General features: G+C 58.0%; 1 protein-coding gene across 11 annotated transcripts in view; it reads right to left on the bottom strand.

Annotated features, from left to right (window-relative positions):
* NCOR2 (nuclear receptor corepressor 2) overlaps positions 1–15543 on the bottom strand; it is a 258314-nt gene that overhangs the window by 52888 nt on the left and 189883 nt on the right. For 9 of the 11 annotated variants that reach the window (XM_076352524.1, XM_076352529.1, XM_076352530.1 and 6 more), the window contains 3 exons: positions 13095–13222; positions 12033–12205; positions 8934–8996 (listed from right to left, as the gene is read on the bottom strand). In XM_076352524.1, the coding sequence (XP_076208639.1) occupies positions 8934–8996; positions 12033–12205; positions 13095–13222 (364 nt within the window). The remainder of the gene's footprint in view (positions 1–8933; positions 8997–12032; positions 12206–13094; positions 13223–15543) is intronic. The other 2 variants (XM_076352526.1, XM_076352532.1) reach the window with 1 other exon arrangement.

Genomic DNA, 15543 nt, shown 5'->3' with positions numbered 1-15543 from the left:
AGGTGGGAGTCACAACTGCAGCCCAGTGGTGCAGCGGCACCCTGGTCTCTCCATCCCAGGCTCCTGGAGTTAACCCGGGCGAGGACCATCCAGGCTTTCCGGGAAATAAAACCTCGCTGCCTGCAATCCTTCCCGGTGTGTGGCTGGTCCTTCCTGTGGTGCCTGGTGGGGGCCGGAGCTGCCACCAGCCTGTGGGACACTGCCGGCCGAGCTGGGTCGTGCCGGTCCGGCTGGCTCCTGGCTGCCCCCGTGATGCCACCGTCAAGCCAACAGCTCCCCAGGTCCTCCCCTGCACCTTGTGTAGGGTGCAGGACGGAGAGACTGTGAGCACAGGGGCACAGTACTGCCACAAAAGGTGACTTCAAGATGAAAACCAGCAGGGAATGAACTTGCTAAGAGCATCTTCCTCCTTTGTTAGGGTTTTTTTTCTGCCCAGAAGCCACCAACCACAGAGCCTGGGAACAGGCGCTGCCTGGGCATCTTCGTTCTCCATCCCCAAACCCCTCCCTGGCTGCTCCGATGCTGTGGGGCTCGGGGCAGCAGTGAGTCCCACGTTAGGGCTCCCGTGCGTGGCCCTGCTTGTGCCTGGGAGCCACGGCAGCTGTGCCCCAGCCCTTATGCCAGCCTTCAGCCATGCTGCTGCCACGTGTCACCTCTGAGCCCCAGCCTGGATCTAAGTGCCAGCCCAACCTCTGCTCCAGCCCAACAACAAACCCTCCCTGGGATGGACTGATCTCAGCACAGCCACAAGCAATCAGGGCCAGAGGGACGCACCTCCAGCCAGGATCTGTGCGCCCGTGCAAGGTGAGGGCACAGCATGGGGGCTGTGGGTACGTCTGCATCGAACAGATGGCACCACGTACCCCAGGAGAGATGAAACACCCCTCCCTGCTTCCCAGGTCATGGAGAAAACCAGCAGTACCCAGCACAGCAGGAGTTAACATCCAGTCGGTGCCTGTATCCTGCCCCGTCCCAGCACCAGGGCTTATCAAATTGCATGTAAGAGGCAGGCATCACACAGCGCTGAGCACCACAAAAGGCCGCGGCAAGCCAAGAAACAAGTTTGAGCTTTAACTCTGCAACTCCCAGCCTCGCTCCAGCCAAACCCACGACCTCCATCACCCCGCTGGCAGGCTGGGACTTCTTAAAAATAATAATAAATAAAAGAAAAGGACGTCCGGCCACCAACCGCGAGAGATAACGAGCCGGGGTGGGAGTCTTTGCCCCGCAGTCGCTGAAGGCTGCGGTGGGAAACAGTAAGGTTCCCTGTGTCACAACCCACTGCTGCCACCCAAAGCAAACAAGCGGCTCGGCCCCCTTTGCTCATCACCACACCGGTGGCCCCACACCAAGTGTGACAGCCGGGACCGGAGCCGTTCGCTGTGCCCCGGCAAAGCCACAAAACGCAAACACTGGCAGTGGCGTGCAGTGAGCCCCGGTGCTTCAGTGGGCGAGATGCTGTGCCGTCTGGCGGAGGGAAGTGGGACCTGGCACGGCAGAGCCCGGGGCCGGGGGGGGTGATGGCCGCTAGTGTAAGCAGTCCCCCGCGTGGCGTGACCTTTGCCAGCCGCGGGCAATGCCAGCTCTCAGCTGCCCTTTCCCCTGCCCAGGCTCGCTGTGCCCCTGCCCACCGCAGGACTGGCGGACGGGGACGCTGCCGGAGGAGCTTGCAGCTGGCCGGGCAGGTGGCCACGTCCGTGCCGGGCTCATGAGGAGGAAGCTGCCTGCAGCCCCTGCCTGCAGAACCCGGCAGGGAGCCCAGCCGCTCTTCTCTTTACATTGAAACCAGAGCAAAACAGCAACACCTGCTTCCCCACGCTGTAATTATCTGCACATTCGGGGAGGGACTAGCCGAGACACCACGGGACATGCCGGTAAGCCCTCGGCTCACCGGGCACCCCGGCTCGATGAGTTCTGCCAGCGTGGTAGCCCCCAGCCCCTGCACCCCCCCAGCCTCCGCCCCGCGCTCCCAGGCACGCCAGCCCGCCTCAGCATCGCACGGCCCTTCGTTCCGCAGCGCAACTGAAACTATGACTAACTGAGTTATCAGATCTTATCGAACCCTGCCTGCTGTTGGCTTGGGGCGGGGGCTCGGGACGCAGGGTCTGCCTGCAGGCACGCAGCTACACGCAACCCTGAGGTTAACCCCATCCTTCGGACCCCAATGCTGGACTTACGTGCTCCGGGTCCGGCTCCAGCGGGCAGGGAGCGTGCCCAGAGCGTGCAGCGGGCAAGCTGGGAAGGATGCGGACGTCGGGGCACTTCTTCAAAGACCCCCCGGGCACAGCAGCTCACTGCGAAGCGCTGCGAGTGCTCCGCTCACACCCTCCCCACGCATTTTGCTTTCGCTCCCTCGCAGCAGCCGGAGACTGAGAAGAAAGCAAAGCCGGTTCCTTAAATCCTGGGGGCAAGAGGATTTCAGAGCCATGGGCAGCCAAGAGCGGCAAGCGAGTGGGCACCGAGGCTGGAAACCAGGTCACAGGCGGGAGACTCCTGACCCCGATGCCAGAAGTTGGTGGGAACACATGCTCCGGCCCCAGCGCTCTTCCCTCCGGCGGGGCCGGCAAGCGAACGGTGTCCTCCGCGCTCCTCCCGCTTGCTCACCGGAGCTTTCCAGCCGGCTGCAGTCGCGGTTGTTAAGGTGGATGGAAGCGCCTCCGGTATTTTCTCCCCTACCTCACCTCCTCGCTCAGCAGCTCGGGGCTACGGGGAGGCTGTGCAGTTTCAGGAGATGCCAGACGTTGCCAAGAAATAATAATAATTAAAAAAAAAAGGCAGGAGAAAGGCGAAGGGGAAGGAGCAGCCAACCGTGCGCTGCAGCTCTGCTCGTGCCAGCCTGGGGACGGGGAGTCGGTGCCGTCGGTATGTGGCGGAGCAGCGAGCGAGCTCTAATCTGTTCCTCTGGCTGACCTGGGGCTCGTTGCATCTGAATGTGACCTCTAGACAGAGCATTAATAACGAACGTGGCGCTGACCCAAGCTGACAAGGGGTGCGGCCGCTTGGCACCCGCTCCCGCCCTCCCTCTCTCACTTTCTGTCTCTCTCGCTCTCGTCTGAATGTCAGCGGCAGGGGGAGGGATCCAGGAAAACAAAGCTTGGCTAATAGTTTCCTCCGCTCTCAAGTGAATCAAAGGCGCTTTTCTTTGGGGAGGTGCGTGCCGGCGAGCCCAGTGTCGCACCAGTGGGATGCCACGGTACCCCGGCACACCTCAGCCCCACGGCCGCTGTCCCGGCGGAGGAGGGATGGGGAGAGGTTTGCTATCAGTCTCACCATGGGCAAACTGGGGCCTCTGCTCCGGTACCGGCAAGCGGAGGTAGGAAGGAAGAGGAGCCCAGAGAGCACGGTAGCATGCACTTGGCATCTCGGAGCGCAGAGGAGAAACCCGGAGGGGCAGCCCGGCGGGTGAGGGTCGGCGGCTCGCGCCCCCACGGCTCTCTGCAGCTGCGGGTTTTTACCAGAGCCATTCTGAGGCGGCAGCCGCCCTGCTCCACCCAGGGCTCGGCAAGGGCGGAGGGAGCCCATAAAAGGGTCCCTTAATGGGAGCTCGCATGGATTAACAGATCAAGGTTACAGGGGAAAAACTAAGTGATCTCATTCCCCTACACCTGACGGTACCTGGTACAATCCTCCAGCCCCTCTCGCACCCACACACCCTCTCGGGGCAGGGATGGAGGCAGTTCTGGCCCAGCCAAAACGTACCGCAACCCCGTCCCGGAGAGAGACCAGCGCTACGGGCTCAGTGACACCACCCACGGCACCCCAAAAGCATGGTTGGCATCGCTGAGCTGAATTAGTGCATCGCAGTGCCGCTTTCCCCTGCCGATCTCGGGGCTGTTTGCAGCGCGTGGGAGAACCGAGGCACAAGGAAGGTGAGTAACTTCTCCAGGGCTGCGGAGCCAGTGGGTGGCAGAGCCAGGCGAACGGCGGGCTCCTGATGCCGTGCCAAGGAAAGCAGCGGGGACGGTACGTGGGCGGTGAGCCCACGTCCCCACAGGCACTGGGGGTGTTGCCGGAGGCACCATCAAGCAGGCAGCCGGCTCGGTGTGCTCTTGCTGCTGCTGCGGCGGGTGATGCTCACCCTTCCTCGGGAAGGCGACGCCAGGATCAGCCTGTTGCGCTCCCACCGGACCCCTCCTTTGGTGGCTGGACGCAAGCGCGTCTCTGATGTGCCCCACGGCTACGAGGGAGCTTGCAGCAAAACTCCCCACCAGCTTTCATGCCCACCACGCTACCTCTCCGGAGGGAGGCAGTGCCACCAAACGAGGTGTGGGTATGGAGCCAGGACCCCTGGCAAGCTCAGCTCTAATGCCACCTCCCCCCTCCGCTGGCCCCGGCTGGGGACCCTCAGCTCCCAGATCTCCCCTTCGGAGGAGCCGTTCACTGGACCACTGCATCAACCTGCTGCAAAAACATCCAGCCCCGTGCCCCGACCACGGACCTGCCTGGCTCTCCCCCTCCTACCACAACCCTCCTTTTTTTGCGTTATGTCCCCATCCTTTGAGCCTGCCCGACTGCTGGGAGGGGATGAGAAGCCCCCTGCTCCCCGCGAGCCATCCCCTCCGGTCCGGCTCAGGAAACTCGAGTCTCCAGTGCGAGGCAGCGAGTCCACGCGCAGCAGCCGCTCCCGGCGGGCCCAGCTCTCTCCCTTCACCTGGTTTGGATATTATTCCTGCTCCCTTATTGTTGAAAAAATAACGCTCAAAATTAAAATGTAGGCTGTAAATTATAGTAATTACCCAGCAGTTCCCCCTGATAGGCCTTTTGTGTTTCATTTGCTGACACTCACTAAGCAAATCCTTGCGGCTTTCTCCTACATGCTCGAGAAACGTTCAGCCAACTGTGGCAGAAAGCGCAGCTCCGGGGGGCACGGTGGGCAGTGGCACTACGGGCACTATCCCAGGGGTAACACCTTGGACGAAGAGCAGCAAAGCCCCAGCCTGGGATGGTGGAAATGGACCGCAGCCGACGACAGCCTCTTCCAGGGCAAGCGTGGCCAATTTGTGCCTTGGATGTCGTTTTGCCCTCATTGCACTTAATCCTCCCCATCCCGGTAATTTCCGTGTCGCTTCGCATGAACTCTGTGGCAAACAGGTGGCTTGCTTGAAGCGGGCAGATGCCGGTGCTCTGGCCACGGCAGCGGGTGCCAGGGATGAGCAGGCTGGGCTGTCCTTGCACTCAGCCTGGATGGAGGGCACCCAGGTGGGGGACTCCAAGGCACGTCCCATCCCAGGACCAGCAAGAGGGACAACATGCAGCGACTGGCACGGGCTGCAAGCCCGTGCTTCTCTAGCCCACATTTACTACCATCAGCAGGTTTTTACAGCAGTAAATATCTCTGACCAGAGAAGGGAGGGCTGCAGCACGAGCACAGGGGAGATGAAGGGAGGAAGGTACGGAGCTCGGCTCCATCCCGGCTTCCCAGCATCACCCATGCTGCAGCCAACTCCTTGTAAGAGCAACGGCTGCCCTGCCATGAAGAAGCGATGGAGGAAAATGCGAAGACCTACACAGACCTACCTCCCCCCACCCTTCAGCCAGCGGCTCGTTAGAAATAACAGTGCAAACCCAAATTAGGGTTGGAGGAGCGCACGCTCGTGTGTGTGTTTACACACCCACTCGGGCTCCAGAAGGATCCTGTGCAGTGAGACAACACGCTGAAAGGCAGCCGTGTTCAAAAGGTGATGGAGATGGGAGATGGCTGGCTTCTGCTGTGGGCTTTCGTGTCAGTGGGTTTGGCTGTCTGTTAATTTGAAGAAATCGGTATTTTTTAAAAAATTCCAATTTATTTTAGTTCTGTGGACAGAATGGGACTGGGAAAAAAGTGGTTCAACGTCAGTTCAAAACTCATCTTACTTTCTGACTTCGTTGTTGGCAAAACTGAAAATCAGCCCCAAAAGTATACCTTCTGTATCCAGAGAAATATTTTACATCTACTCAAAATGAACTATTCAGGAGCCTTCATGGCTTATTTAACTCTCTGACATCAGCTTTTCACATTTGTGCCCAACTCTCCTCTGCCTCATCATGCCAACTCCATCCCGTGGCCTCTCTGGCTCCTCAGCCTGGGAAAAGGCATAAAGAGCCTGAGCTTGGCTCTGCCCCGAGGGCGAGGAGCTAAGAGCCTCGGCAAGGTGCCAGAGGACCTCAGGTGAGCAAAAAACTGCCATTTCCACGCCGCCTCTTTTCAAAGAACAAAACCACTTGTTAGACGCCAGGGGGAAAACCCAGAGCCGGGGCGAGAACAGATACCAGACTTTAAAGAGTAACGAAGGTCACACCGAAACCTCCTGGTTCATCAAGTTCAGCTCCAGCGCTATCACGGCTGCTCCGCAATGCTGGGCGCTGGCAGCAAAACTCGGCGGAGGGGCTGGGGGGGGGGGGGCAATAAACCCACCCGGCTGCTCCAGGTCAGCGCTCGCCCGCTGCTCACAAACTCCCTGCCAGCCTACCTTTAACTCCTGCCTGCGTGGGCTCCTGCCAGCGGGTCCCCCAAAGGCAGGAGCTGCCTAAACATTGCCTTTTAAGGAGCAGCCCCGTCCTGCTGCCGAAAGCCTCCGCGCCCTGCCCGGCGGCAAAGCCAAGCAGAGCAGCGGGTGCTGCCCTCTCCCCGGCTCGGGAAGGGAAGGGGGGAAATCCTCGAGCAACTCCGGTTAATCAAAACCTCCTGCTTTTAGGATCACAGCCGTGGTGCAAGGAGGCAATATCAGAAAAACACACTACCCCATAATTGTACCAATCTCTGCACACTTTGACAGACTAGTGAATCAAAGTTTACTGTGTAATAAAAGTGTCATTAAGCAAGAACTTTCCTCTCGCTAGGTTTTCGTTCCCGTAGTTAACTTTAATAACACGGTACTCCCCTTTATTGTCTCTCCTGTCAGACACAGTCCTGCCTTCTCCCGCTTGGAAACTCCGTGCAGCTCTGCAACTCTGGAGCAGAGCAGACGACTTTGGCGTCTCACTGTCCCAGGGCTGTTTTCTCTTACCTTCCTGAGCAGAAACGACACGGGGTTTCATGCCACGCACAAAAAGGCCGGGGGTGGATGGCAAGGCCAGGCTGATCTCCCGGCCGGCAGGTGCTGGGAGCAGAGGTCACCATCTCCATCTGCCCCAGCACCCCGGAGTGTTAGGACTGACTTTCTGTAGGACTCGCGTCTTGGTTGTTTAATACCCCGAACCAGCCGGCTGTGGGCTCAGACTGGTACCAGTACTGGGGAAGAGTGTGGCTGGGGCAGCTGAGTCCTTACGGTGAGGAGGACGGTGCCCGTGTCTCCGAGCCCACCCCGAGCCGGGTGCCCGCCGCCTCCTCCGCCCCTGCCCAGCCGTGCCAGCAGCGGGCTCTGCCGCTGCCGCCTCCTCCAACCTCAGAGGTTATCTCCGGAGTTTCGCAGCCACTGCGAGTCGGAAACCCCCACCGCACCGGTCCCTGGAAATGCCGGCCAGAGCCGGTTCGAAGCATTGAAGTGGCTGCTTCCTGGCAAAGGGGAATTTGGCTTCTCTGTAGGAGTCTGGTGTTGCAATCTCAGTTTCCAAGGTTGTAGCAGAGGGGAAAACATCAGCAATCGGGCTTTACACCAGCAAATCTCCCTGCCCCATCCTGGCCCCTGGGCTGGAATAACGCTACGTGCTCCCACGCTTCATCCTTCCTCCACGCAGGCTTTGGCAGCTGGTTTTAAGACTCCTTAAGCACACCTCCAGCATCCAGCATAAAACAGCAAGAGGCACTTTTTAACAACCAGATGCGATCTCCAAAACAAAGCGGCGCTCGGAAAAGATCCCTCCAACGACCCTCCCCCGCTCAGCACCTGCTCTCTCCCCATTACCTGGCCCCGGGCCAGTTTGCTTGATTAAAGTCTATCTATTAAGTTTTGTGTCTATAGAGAGCCCCGCTCGGCAGCACGCAGGATTGGCACTGGGCTGTAAAGAGGGTTGGAACAGCTTAAAGGCGAGTGAGCCAAACACTTTGGGATATTCACAGGCAAAGTAATCCAAGTCCACAGCTCCCATCGGCACCTGGGCAGCCGGCGCTCCAGAACGTGTAATCACCATCCCGGCAGCAGGTGCATTTTCCAAGCAGAGCCGAACCCACTAATACGCCTGTTTGCATTTGCCACCCCCAAACGGCATTCATTTCCATTTTAATTTCCCATTTACAATCCTCACCGGGCCAGGAGAGTCGGCAGCGATGCAAGCGGGATGCACGGGCTGGGGACGTGAGCTCGACAGCCCATCAAACAGGACGTGACTTTGGCAAAAAAAAATTAAAGCAGCGAAAGAGCTGGCGCAGGAGCGGCACGAGAAGGGGGAAGTGGCAAGAAGGGCTGTGCTACACTCAGCACTTTTTAAAAATGGTCTCAGCAAAGGCTCTGAATCAGTGCCAGGATGTAAAGTCACCCCGCGCTGCCTGCAGCCCCGGCTCTCGCGAGCTTCCTGACACGTGGCTGTGGAGTGCTGGGGTTCACTATCCTCTCCCTAAATCCCAGAGCTGTGAACGCAGGCAGACACTCTTGGTGCGTCTGGAACAGATCGCACCAATAGCATGAACCTCCGGAGAGTGGCACGAAGCTACACCTCACGCTACAGGCACCAGAAGCTGTAAAAAGCAACAGGCGAAGCGCCTTCCTCATTTCCTACGGCCAGCTCCTGCCTCGCGGGACACGCGTGGGCTCCGGCCGCAGCCCGGACATCCCTGGTGTCAGCACAGCTCCCGGGGCCGGAGAGGCCGAGCACGCCCCCCACACCACCGCCTGCCTCCCCCCAAAACCCCCCACTGAGGCTCGCTAGGAAGAAACCAGCAGCGGGACGGGCAGAATCCAGCCCCAGGGCTCAGGACCTAGCACCCTGCAGAGTCTCCAGCAGTCAGACACCATCCATCCCCGATTGCTGGGTTAGCTCCAGCAGAGCCAACAGGAGAAAGAAAACGAGCGGCTCACCTTTTTTAGCCGTCTCCATCTCCTCTTCAGTCCAGCGAGAGCTTTCATTCATCTCCAGAGAAGCTGGGAAAGAGGAAGGAAAGGAGAGCAGTTAGCTGTGAGCGGGACCCAGCAAGCCCGGCGAGCTCAGAGGAGATGCTCAAACACCCAAACCCCGTCCCACACCCTGTTCCCCAGAGGCACAACAAAACGCCGTGCAGTGCAAAAGTGCTTCTGCAGGGAAGGTTGTCGCGGTGCGGGCTCTCAAGGCTTTTCCACGCCACGGTAACCCATGCACAGCATCCCCCCCGGGATGCATCTCGGTGATGCAAAATCTCTGCTTTGGGACTGGAAGCGAAGCCAGATGGCTTGAGGGTGGCAGATTTCCTGCTGATTTGGTGCCACGCACTCTGGCCCGCCAACAATAGGTACCTAAGATGGAGCCAACTTCGTCTGTGTGCTTTGGAGGTGGCAGACGCAGGGTGGGACCGTCACCCTCGGCGGAGACGGAGAAACAGCGTCACCTCGGCAGTGACTTTGGCCAACCACATCCGTCAAGCGAGTTGGCCGTGCTTGACCGCGGGCTCCCTCAGTGCCATCACCGGGCTCTCGGACATCTCAGAGCCACTTCCAGCAATGCCGGGGGCTCACTCGGAGCAGCACCCATCGCAGGGGGACTGCGCTGCTCCGGCCAAGAGAGTCGGAGGGGTGTCAGCACCCGATGCTCTCCCTCTCCCCCACCCCAGGCGCGGTGCTGGGACACTGAGGTCCTGCATAAAGTCTTCACTATGCAACAGTCCTGCTGGCAGCCTGGCACTAGAGCAAACCCTACAATAACAAACCAGGGTGTGAGTCAGAGGCAAAAAACAACTCGGTAAGGAAACAGATTTCCGGCTCAGGCTGCCAAGGGGTTATTACTCTAAACAACAGGCAAAGCATTATTTCAACAGTGATGAGAGATGTTTTGACAGTGTCCTTTTAAAATGGAAAACAGGCTAATAGGTTCAGGATCAAGAATATGGGCGAGGAGAGAAGGAAGCATCTTCCAAGAAGCTCTACAAGAAGCCAAGACCCCGCGGGAGGACAACACGGGCTCCGATGCCCACAGCACCGGGCAGAGGAATCTCCTTCACAGCCGGCTGAGTACGACTGCAGGTGTCACCTCCTGGAAGTCTGCACAGGTCACCGCCTCCCCCAGAAATGACATGCCCCCCGGGACGCCGGCCAAGAGGGAGGGAAATCGATACCTCGCCGTTTTCCCCAGCCGTGGGCAGAGCCGGGGCCACCACACTCATTTACGTAAAAGCAAGTGTCCCCTACATGCTGCACAAAGCCCTCCACTCAGCTTGAGGACGGCTGTTATTGTATGGTAAAGAAATGTCAAAGAAATGGCCCGTTTGGTTTGATTAATGGTATTTACTGAGGTTGCACAGTTATGAAACAGATGCCTATGGGGAGCTCCGGCATGCTGCAGTTAAACCACAATACGGTTTTGTGTTGTTTTTTAATGTTCAATTGGTATTTAAAATGCAATAACCTTCTTAGCCAACCTAAATTAAACCACTATTGGAGAGACATAAAGTAAAACCAATTGCTCAGATATGTCACTGGAATCGATCCGTTCCCTTTTCCCAATTTAACACGGTCTAAAGTCTTTTCCCCGTGTTCGCAGTGAAGTTTATCGAGGACTCTGAGATGCTGGGATAAAAAAAAAATCCCATCTAAGTTACTGGCATTATCTGCTGCTTCTTTGCAGCTTAACAAGTTTGAGAGGGAGAGCAGGGCTCCGTTGTGCCGCAAACTATTTATATCGCCTGTATGAAAACAGAGCGCTCGCAATCAAGGCTTCAGCCAGTCGTCAGCGGAGGAACAGGGAGGCGAAACACCTCCGAGTGATTTATAGCACATGGAACAGAACAAGCAGAAAACTGCAGAGCAAGGAAACCGAGAGGAGTCACCCTGTTCTTATTTTTACTTGCCTTAGGTAGCACAGTAATAGTTTTATACTTGATAGGAGTAAGTATAAATAATTTTATACTTGATAAACAGAGGAAAATCAGTCAAATTCCTTGATGCATTGGCTTCTTTAAGTCAATACATGAGTAGTTTCTCAGGGTGACCACTACTGATGCTGCAGACGCGAAAGGCAGACGCACCTGACGTGGGGCTGCGGACGCTGCCGTGAATTCCCGCCTAGCCCGAGACAGGCGCGGTGGCATCGTGTGGCTCCAGCCGCGGGCTGGCGCGGTCCCTGGGTGCCAGGTGCCCTGGGTTACAGGCAGCATGCTTTGCCTCATCCACCTCGCTCTGAAGCCGCTCCCAGCCTCTTCCCGCTGCGTTCAGCCACCCTGCAGCCTTGCGCCGGCAGGACAGGCAGGAAAATACTGACCACCGCGCCTGGCCGGCTACCACCGGGGGAGATGAGCAGGGGCACTGGGGCCCAGCATGGGAAATGCTGCTTTTGGGGCAAAACAAGCGCAACCTGGGGTGCACAGCACAACTGCAGGCAGGGTGGAGGCTCCTGAGCAGCCGTAACCCACTGCCTCTTCACCATGTCCTTCAGCTGCAGAGATAAGGAAGGGACCAGCCCGATTCCCAAGGCCAGGGGGGTCACAGACCCCGCAGGCTGCAGCTGCTTGGGCTCCAGGCAAATTTGAAAACAGAGAGGGCAGGAGAACTGGCGGAGACCCAGGCGAGCCCAGGAGGGCAGAGCAGGCTCCTGCACAGAGCTTGAGGGTACTTGGAGCCCGAGCTGCTGCAGAGGGAAATGCACCTCCGGGTGCAGGAGGTGCACGAGCCCTGCATGAACCCAGCCAACGCACTGCTAAAAACGACAGCTTCCCTTTTCATCTTTTGCAATACTTTCCCTCTGAGGCCCTAAAACACACTAATACTCAGCCAGGACAACCCGGGCTTGCAAATGCCTCCGGTTCATCCAGGCAAACCGTGCTGGGTAATTCGTGGGATAGAGAAACCTCACTGCTGCCCCCCTGAAAAGGAGGATTTCATGAAGGAAAACTCTCCTCCGTGAGCAGAGCAGGGTGACGTCCCATCCCAGCAGAGTGGACACCCCAAAAGCCCTGCTAAGGTCCCCCCGTCCCCATGCCCGTTGCTACCCACCCAGCTCCGCGCTCTGCTGCGGGGCGGCTGCCTCCTCGTTGTTGGCTTCGTTCGCCATGGAGCGGGTGATGCGGCCTTTGCGCCTGCCCTGGCTGTTGGCAGTTTTGCGACCTTTGGAGGTGACGGTTTCTTTCTCATCATTGTCTTCCCCAGACGTGTCGTCGTTCTTGTCCCTGCAAAAACAGGGAGGGAAGAAAAAACGTTGTTGGGCTGGTCTGATTTTTAGGTCAAGCAATTATTTCTCTGCATCTGTTTGGGGATGGAGGTTTTTTTTGTTGGTCTTTTGGGGGGGCAGGTCTGCATTTTTTTTGCACATGCAGGCTCTTTTCCTGGCTGGGAGCGGGCTGGATTGGCGGTGGGGTGATTTGAAGTGGGGTTTTCTTTCTGCAGCTGGCTGCAGCTCCACCACCAAGTGCACGCAGAGACCTGACGGAGACAGGTTTAATACCAGACCATTCAAATTCATCCCTGCCTCCTCCTCATTTATCTTCCTGAAAGGGACCTGCTGGTAAATGTCTTAGCAGCCTAGATATAATGAAGCCAGATGTTCTTTTAAACCAAGTATTAAGCCCATTACAGATAGCTAGTGGTCTGCGTGCCAACCTTTCCCCGCCGCGGCTCTGATGCTCCCCGTTCGGCGTGAGGGAGGCAGGGCTGGCTGAAGCCCTTCATCTGGGAGCGCTCACGTTGACATCAATAACGCTAAAGGTGAAATGCCACGCTCAGCTGCACCCGGATTGCTCCTCCAACTCCCGGAGGCTCTCGCAACAAAACAAGCTGAAGGATCAGAGGGGCTTTGCGGGTCGATTGGTTTATGTTTGGAAAAAAAAAAAAAAAGCGTATCAGAGTTGCTTTCCCAGTTTGGGAGCAACAGGGAAGAGGAATGAAGAGAAGAGCAGGCTCTGCCCTTCCCTCCCTGCAGAGGAGGTGAGGTGGGCACACATGGTCCTGCACGGGGTCAGGCAGCCCTGGACCACGCTGTGTCCTACCGCCGCAGCCCCAGCCCGATGCCCAGCCCTCGCTGGAGATGGAGGCGAGCCAGGCAGGGAGGGTTGTCCTTACTTTGTCAGTTCTTCTTTGTCATTTTCTGTTTCCTGCTTGTCTTCCTCCTTCTCTCCCTCCTTCTCCTTTTCTTTCTCTTTTTCATCTTTCTCTTCTTGGCTGCTCCGGGGCATTTGCTGCTGCTGCTGCTGCAAAACAAGGGACGTAAAACAAAACAAATCCTCAGTGCTGAGGCGGATACATCGCAGCACCTGAGCCAACCTAAACAAACACGTCGAAACAATGCTGGGGGGTGAGCGGCCAAGAGGAAAAAGCACTGCAGGCAGAGGGTACAGGCAGGGTGCTTACGGAGGCCACAGGGGCCGAAAGCTTTCCAAGGAGATCAGAGGTAGTTTGGGATCAGGCATGGCAGCTGTGCTCCAGCTCCCATTCCAGGCAGCGGGACAGCCCCTGCGGCTCCCCCAGGTCTGCAGGCAGTGAGCAGGGACCCGACACGGGGGAAGGCAGGGAGGTGAGAACAATCTCCCTGTTCCCTGTAGATGATGGCTTAGCAACATCGGTCGCAATTTGCAGCTGGTAGGATGCATTTTGCTGGAGCACAAAGGAGAGGGGGGCACTGGAGATGCCCCGAGGCTCAGCGATACCAGCGCCGTGATCTTTTTCCCAAGCATCTAACATGGCCCACAGGGAAAGTTTTTGGCCCTGTATCACCGAAAAGGGAAGATGCCCAGCTCCCTGCCCGCACTGTACTGCCTGGCACCCTCGGTGGAGGCCGTGCACCCAACCGCCCCAATGCTGCTGCTGTCGCTCGGACCGAAGGCGCCGCAGTACCCGAGGGAGGGACACAGCGATTGTAATAGTTCTGGATTTTGTTTCAACAGCTGCAGGAAGGAGGATGCTGGGGAGGCCTGGTTCCCCTGACCTCCCCTCCCTCTGGTGACCAGCAAACGAGGCATTTCATAGAGAAGTAGAAATTAGAGACGGAAATGATTTATTAAACCATCCTGCTCCTGGCTAACGCAGGACTGCTTGTGCCAGGAAACCCACCCAGGCTTGCCTGGCCCCTGCCCAATCTGCAGGGCTTCCACCACCCCTTGGGAAAGGGTTTGGTGATGTAACGGGGGGAAAAATTGCCTTAAAGAGGATTTATCAGCAGAAGGTATGATCCCGGGTGGCCTGGTCTGGCCATCACGCAACCATTCGGCCAAGCGCGGACGAGGTGTGCCTGCATCCCTAGAGCGGGGAGGACTGGCCTGTCCTCGCTCTGCGGGAGTGGGGAAGCCGCCTTGAACACAGGCGTCCTCGCAGCAGCGGCGCTGGGTGCAAGCTAAACCCTCTGTCCCCACGGGCCGGTGCCAAAATGAGAAGTGCAGAGCTGTCAAAACGGGCTTTGGAGCAGTTTAACAAAAAAGCTTCTGATTCTTTCAGGCCCCAGTTCAACACAAGTCCTTAAAACACAGGTGCTGCCATCACTGAAACCCCACAGACTTTCAATTCCTCCTCGTGCCAGGGGGGAGGTGGCTGTGCCGCCAGGATCCCCGCTCAGCAGCACACACGTGACAGGCTCAGCCAGCACCTCCGTGCCAGCACATGTGTCAAACATACCTGTACCACATCTGCTCACACCACCAGCGTGCTACCCGGAACAGCTTGGTAGGATGCAAGGTGGGGGGGGATCTGGGGAAGGGGAGTTGGGGAGCGGTTGGGATGAGCACTTGGTCACTTAAGATTTTCCAGTGTCCATAAATCTCTAAGGCTTGGGGAACGGGCTGCCTCCTGCAGCGACTGGCCAAGGAACAGCATCGTGCCAGGCACTGCCCTCGCCAGCCCCCAAACCTGGGAGGAGGGGGCAGCCAGCAAGTCTGCCGGGGCTGGGAGGCGGGCAAGCCCGCACTGGTGGCAGAGGAACAAGGGGCACCCGTCACGCGCGTTTTCCCAGTACTGCCCTGAACTCTCTGACTCCCTCTGAGTCATGCCACGGAACCGCAGTGAACCCCGAGCGTGGGTTCAGCCCAGACAAATACCCACGAGGTGAGGGCTGTGACCTCCGAGGGCCGGACAGGGAGCAGGGCAGGCTCTGCCCCAGCCCTGGCCATCACCACCCACCTGCGTTCCCTTCACCAAGCGCTTTGGCAAGGGAGGGGAGCCCAGATGAGTTTCGCAGTACTTCTACCACCCCGTCGTGAATATTTTCTTTTGAGGGATGGGGGAAACCCTGCATCCCAGAGATCCCAGCTCCCTGGGGCGTAAACCCGGCTCTCCTCCAGCCGTAAACCCAGCCGCGACCGCACGAGTCCCTGCCCCATTGGCAGGCTGGTGAGGGATCCCAAGGGAAGCTTCAGCATTGTCTCATCTTGTCTCCGTGCTCATTTGAACCAGGGGGCTGTGACCTCGAGCAACCATCGCAGCTCTTCCCCAGAGGAACAGGCTGGGATGTCAGTGATGCTAACGAGCTCCCTGCACCAGCCTGCAAAAGCAGGGGTGGAAAGGCAGGGAGAGGCGCAAGCAG

The sequence above is a fragment of the Aptenodytes patagonicus genome, chromosome 15, assembly GCF_965638725.1.
Source record: "Aptenodytes patagonicus chromosome 15, bAptPat1.pri.cur, whole genome shotgun sequence".
Lineage (NCBI taxonomy): Eukaryota > Metazoa > Chordata > Aves > Sphenisciformes > Spheniscidae > Aptenodytes > Aptenodytes patagonicus.
This window is presented reverse-complemented; position numbering and strand designations above follow the sequence as displayed.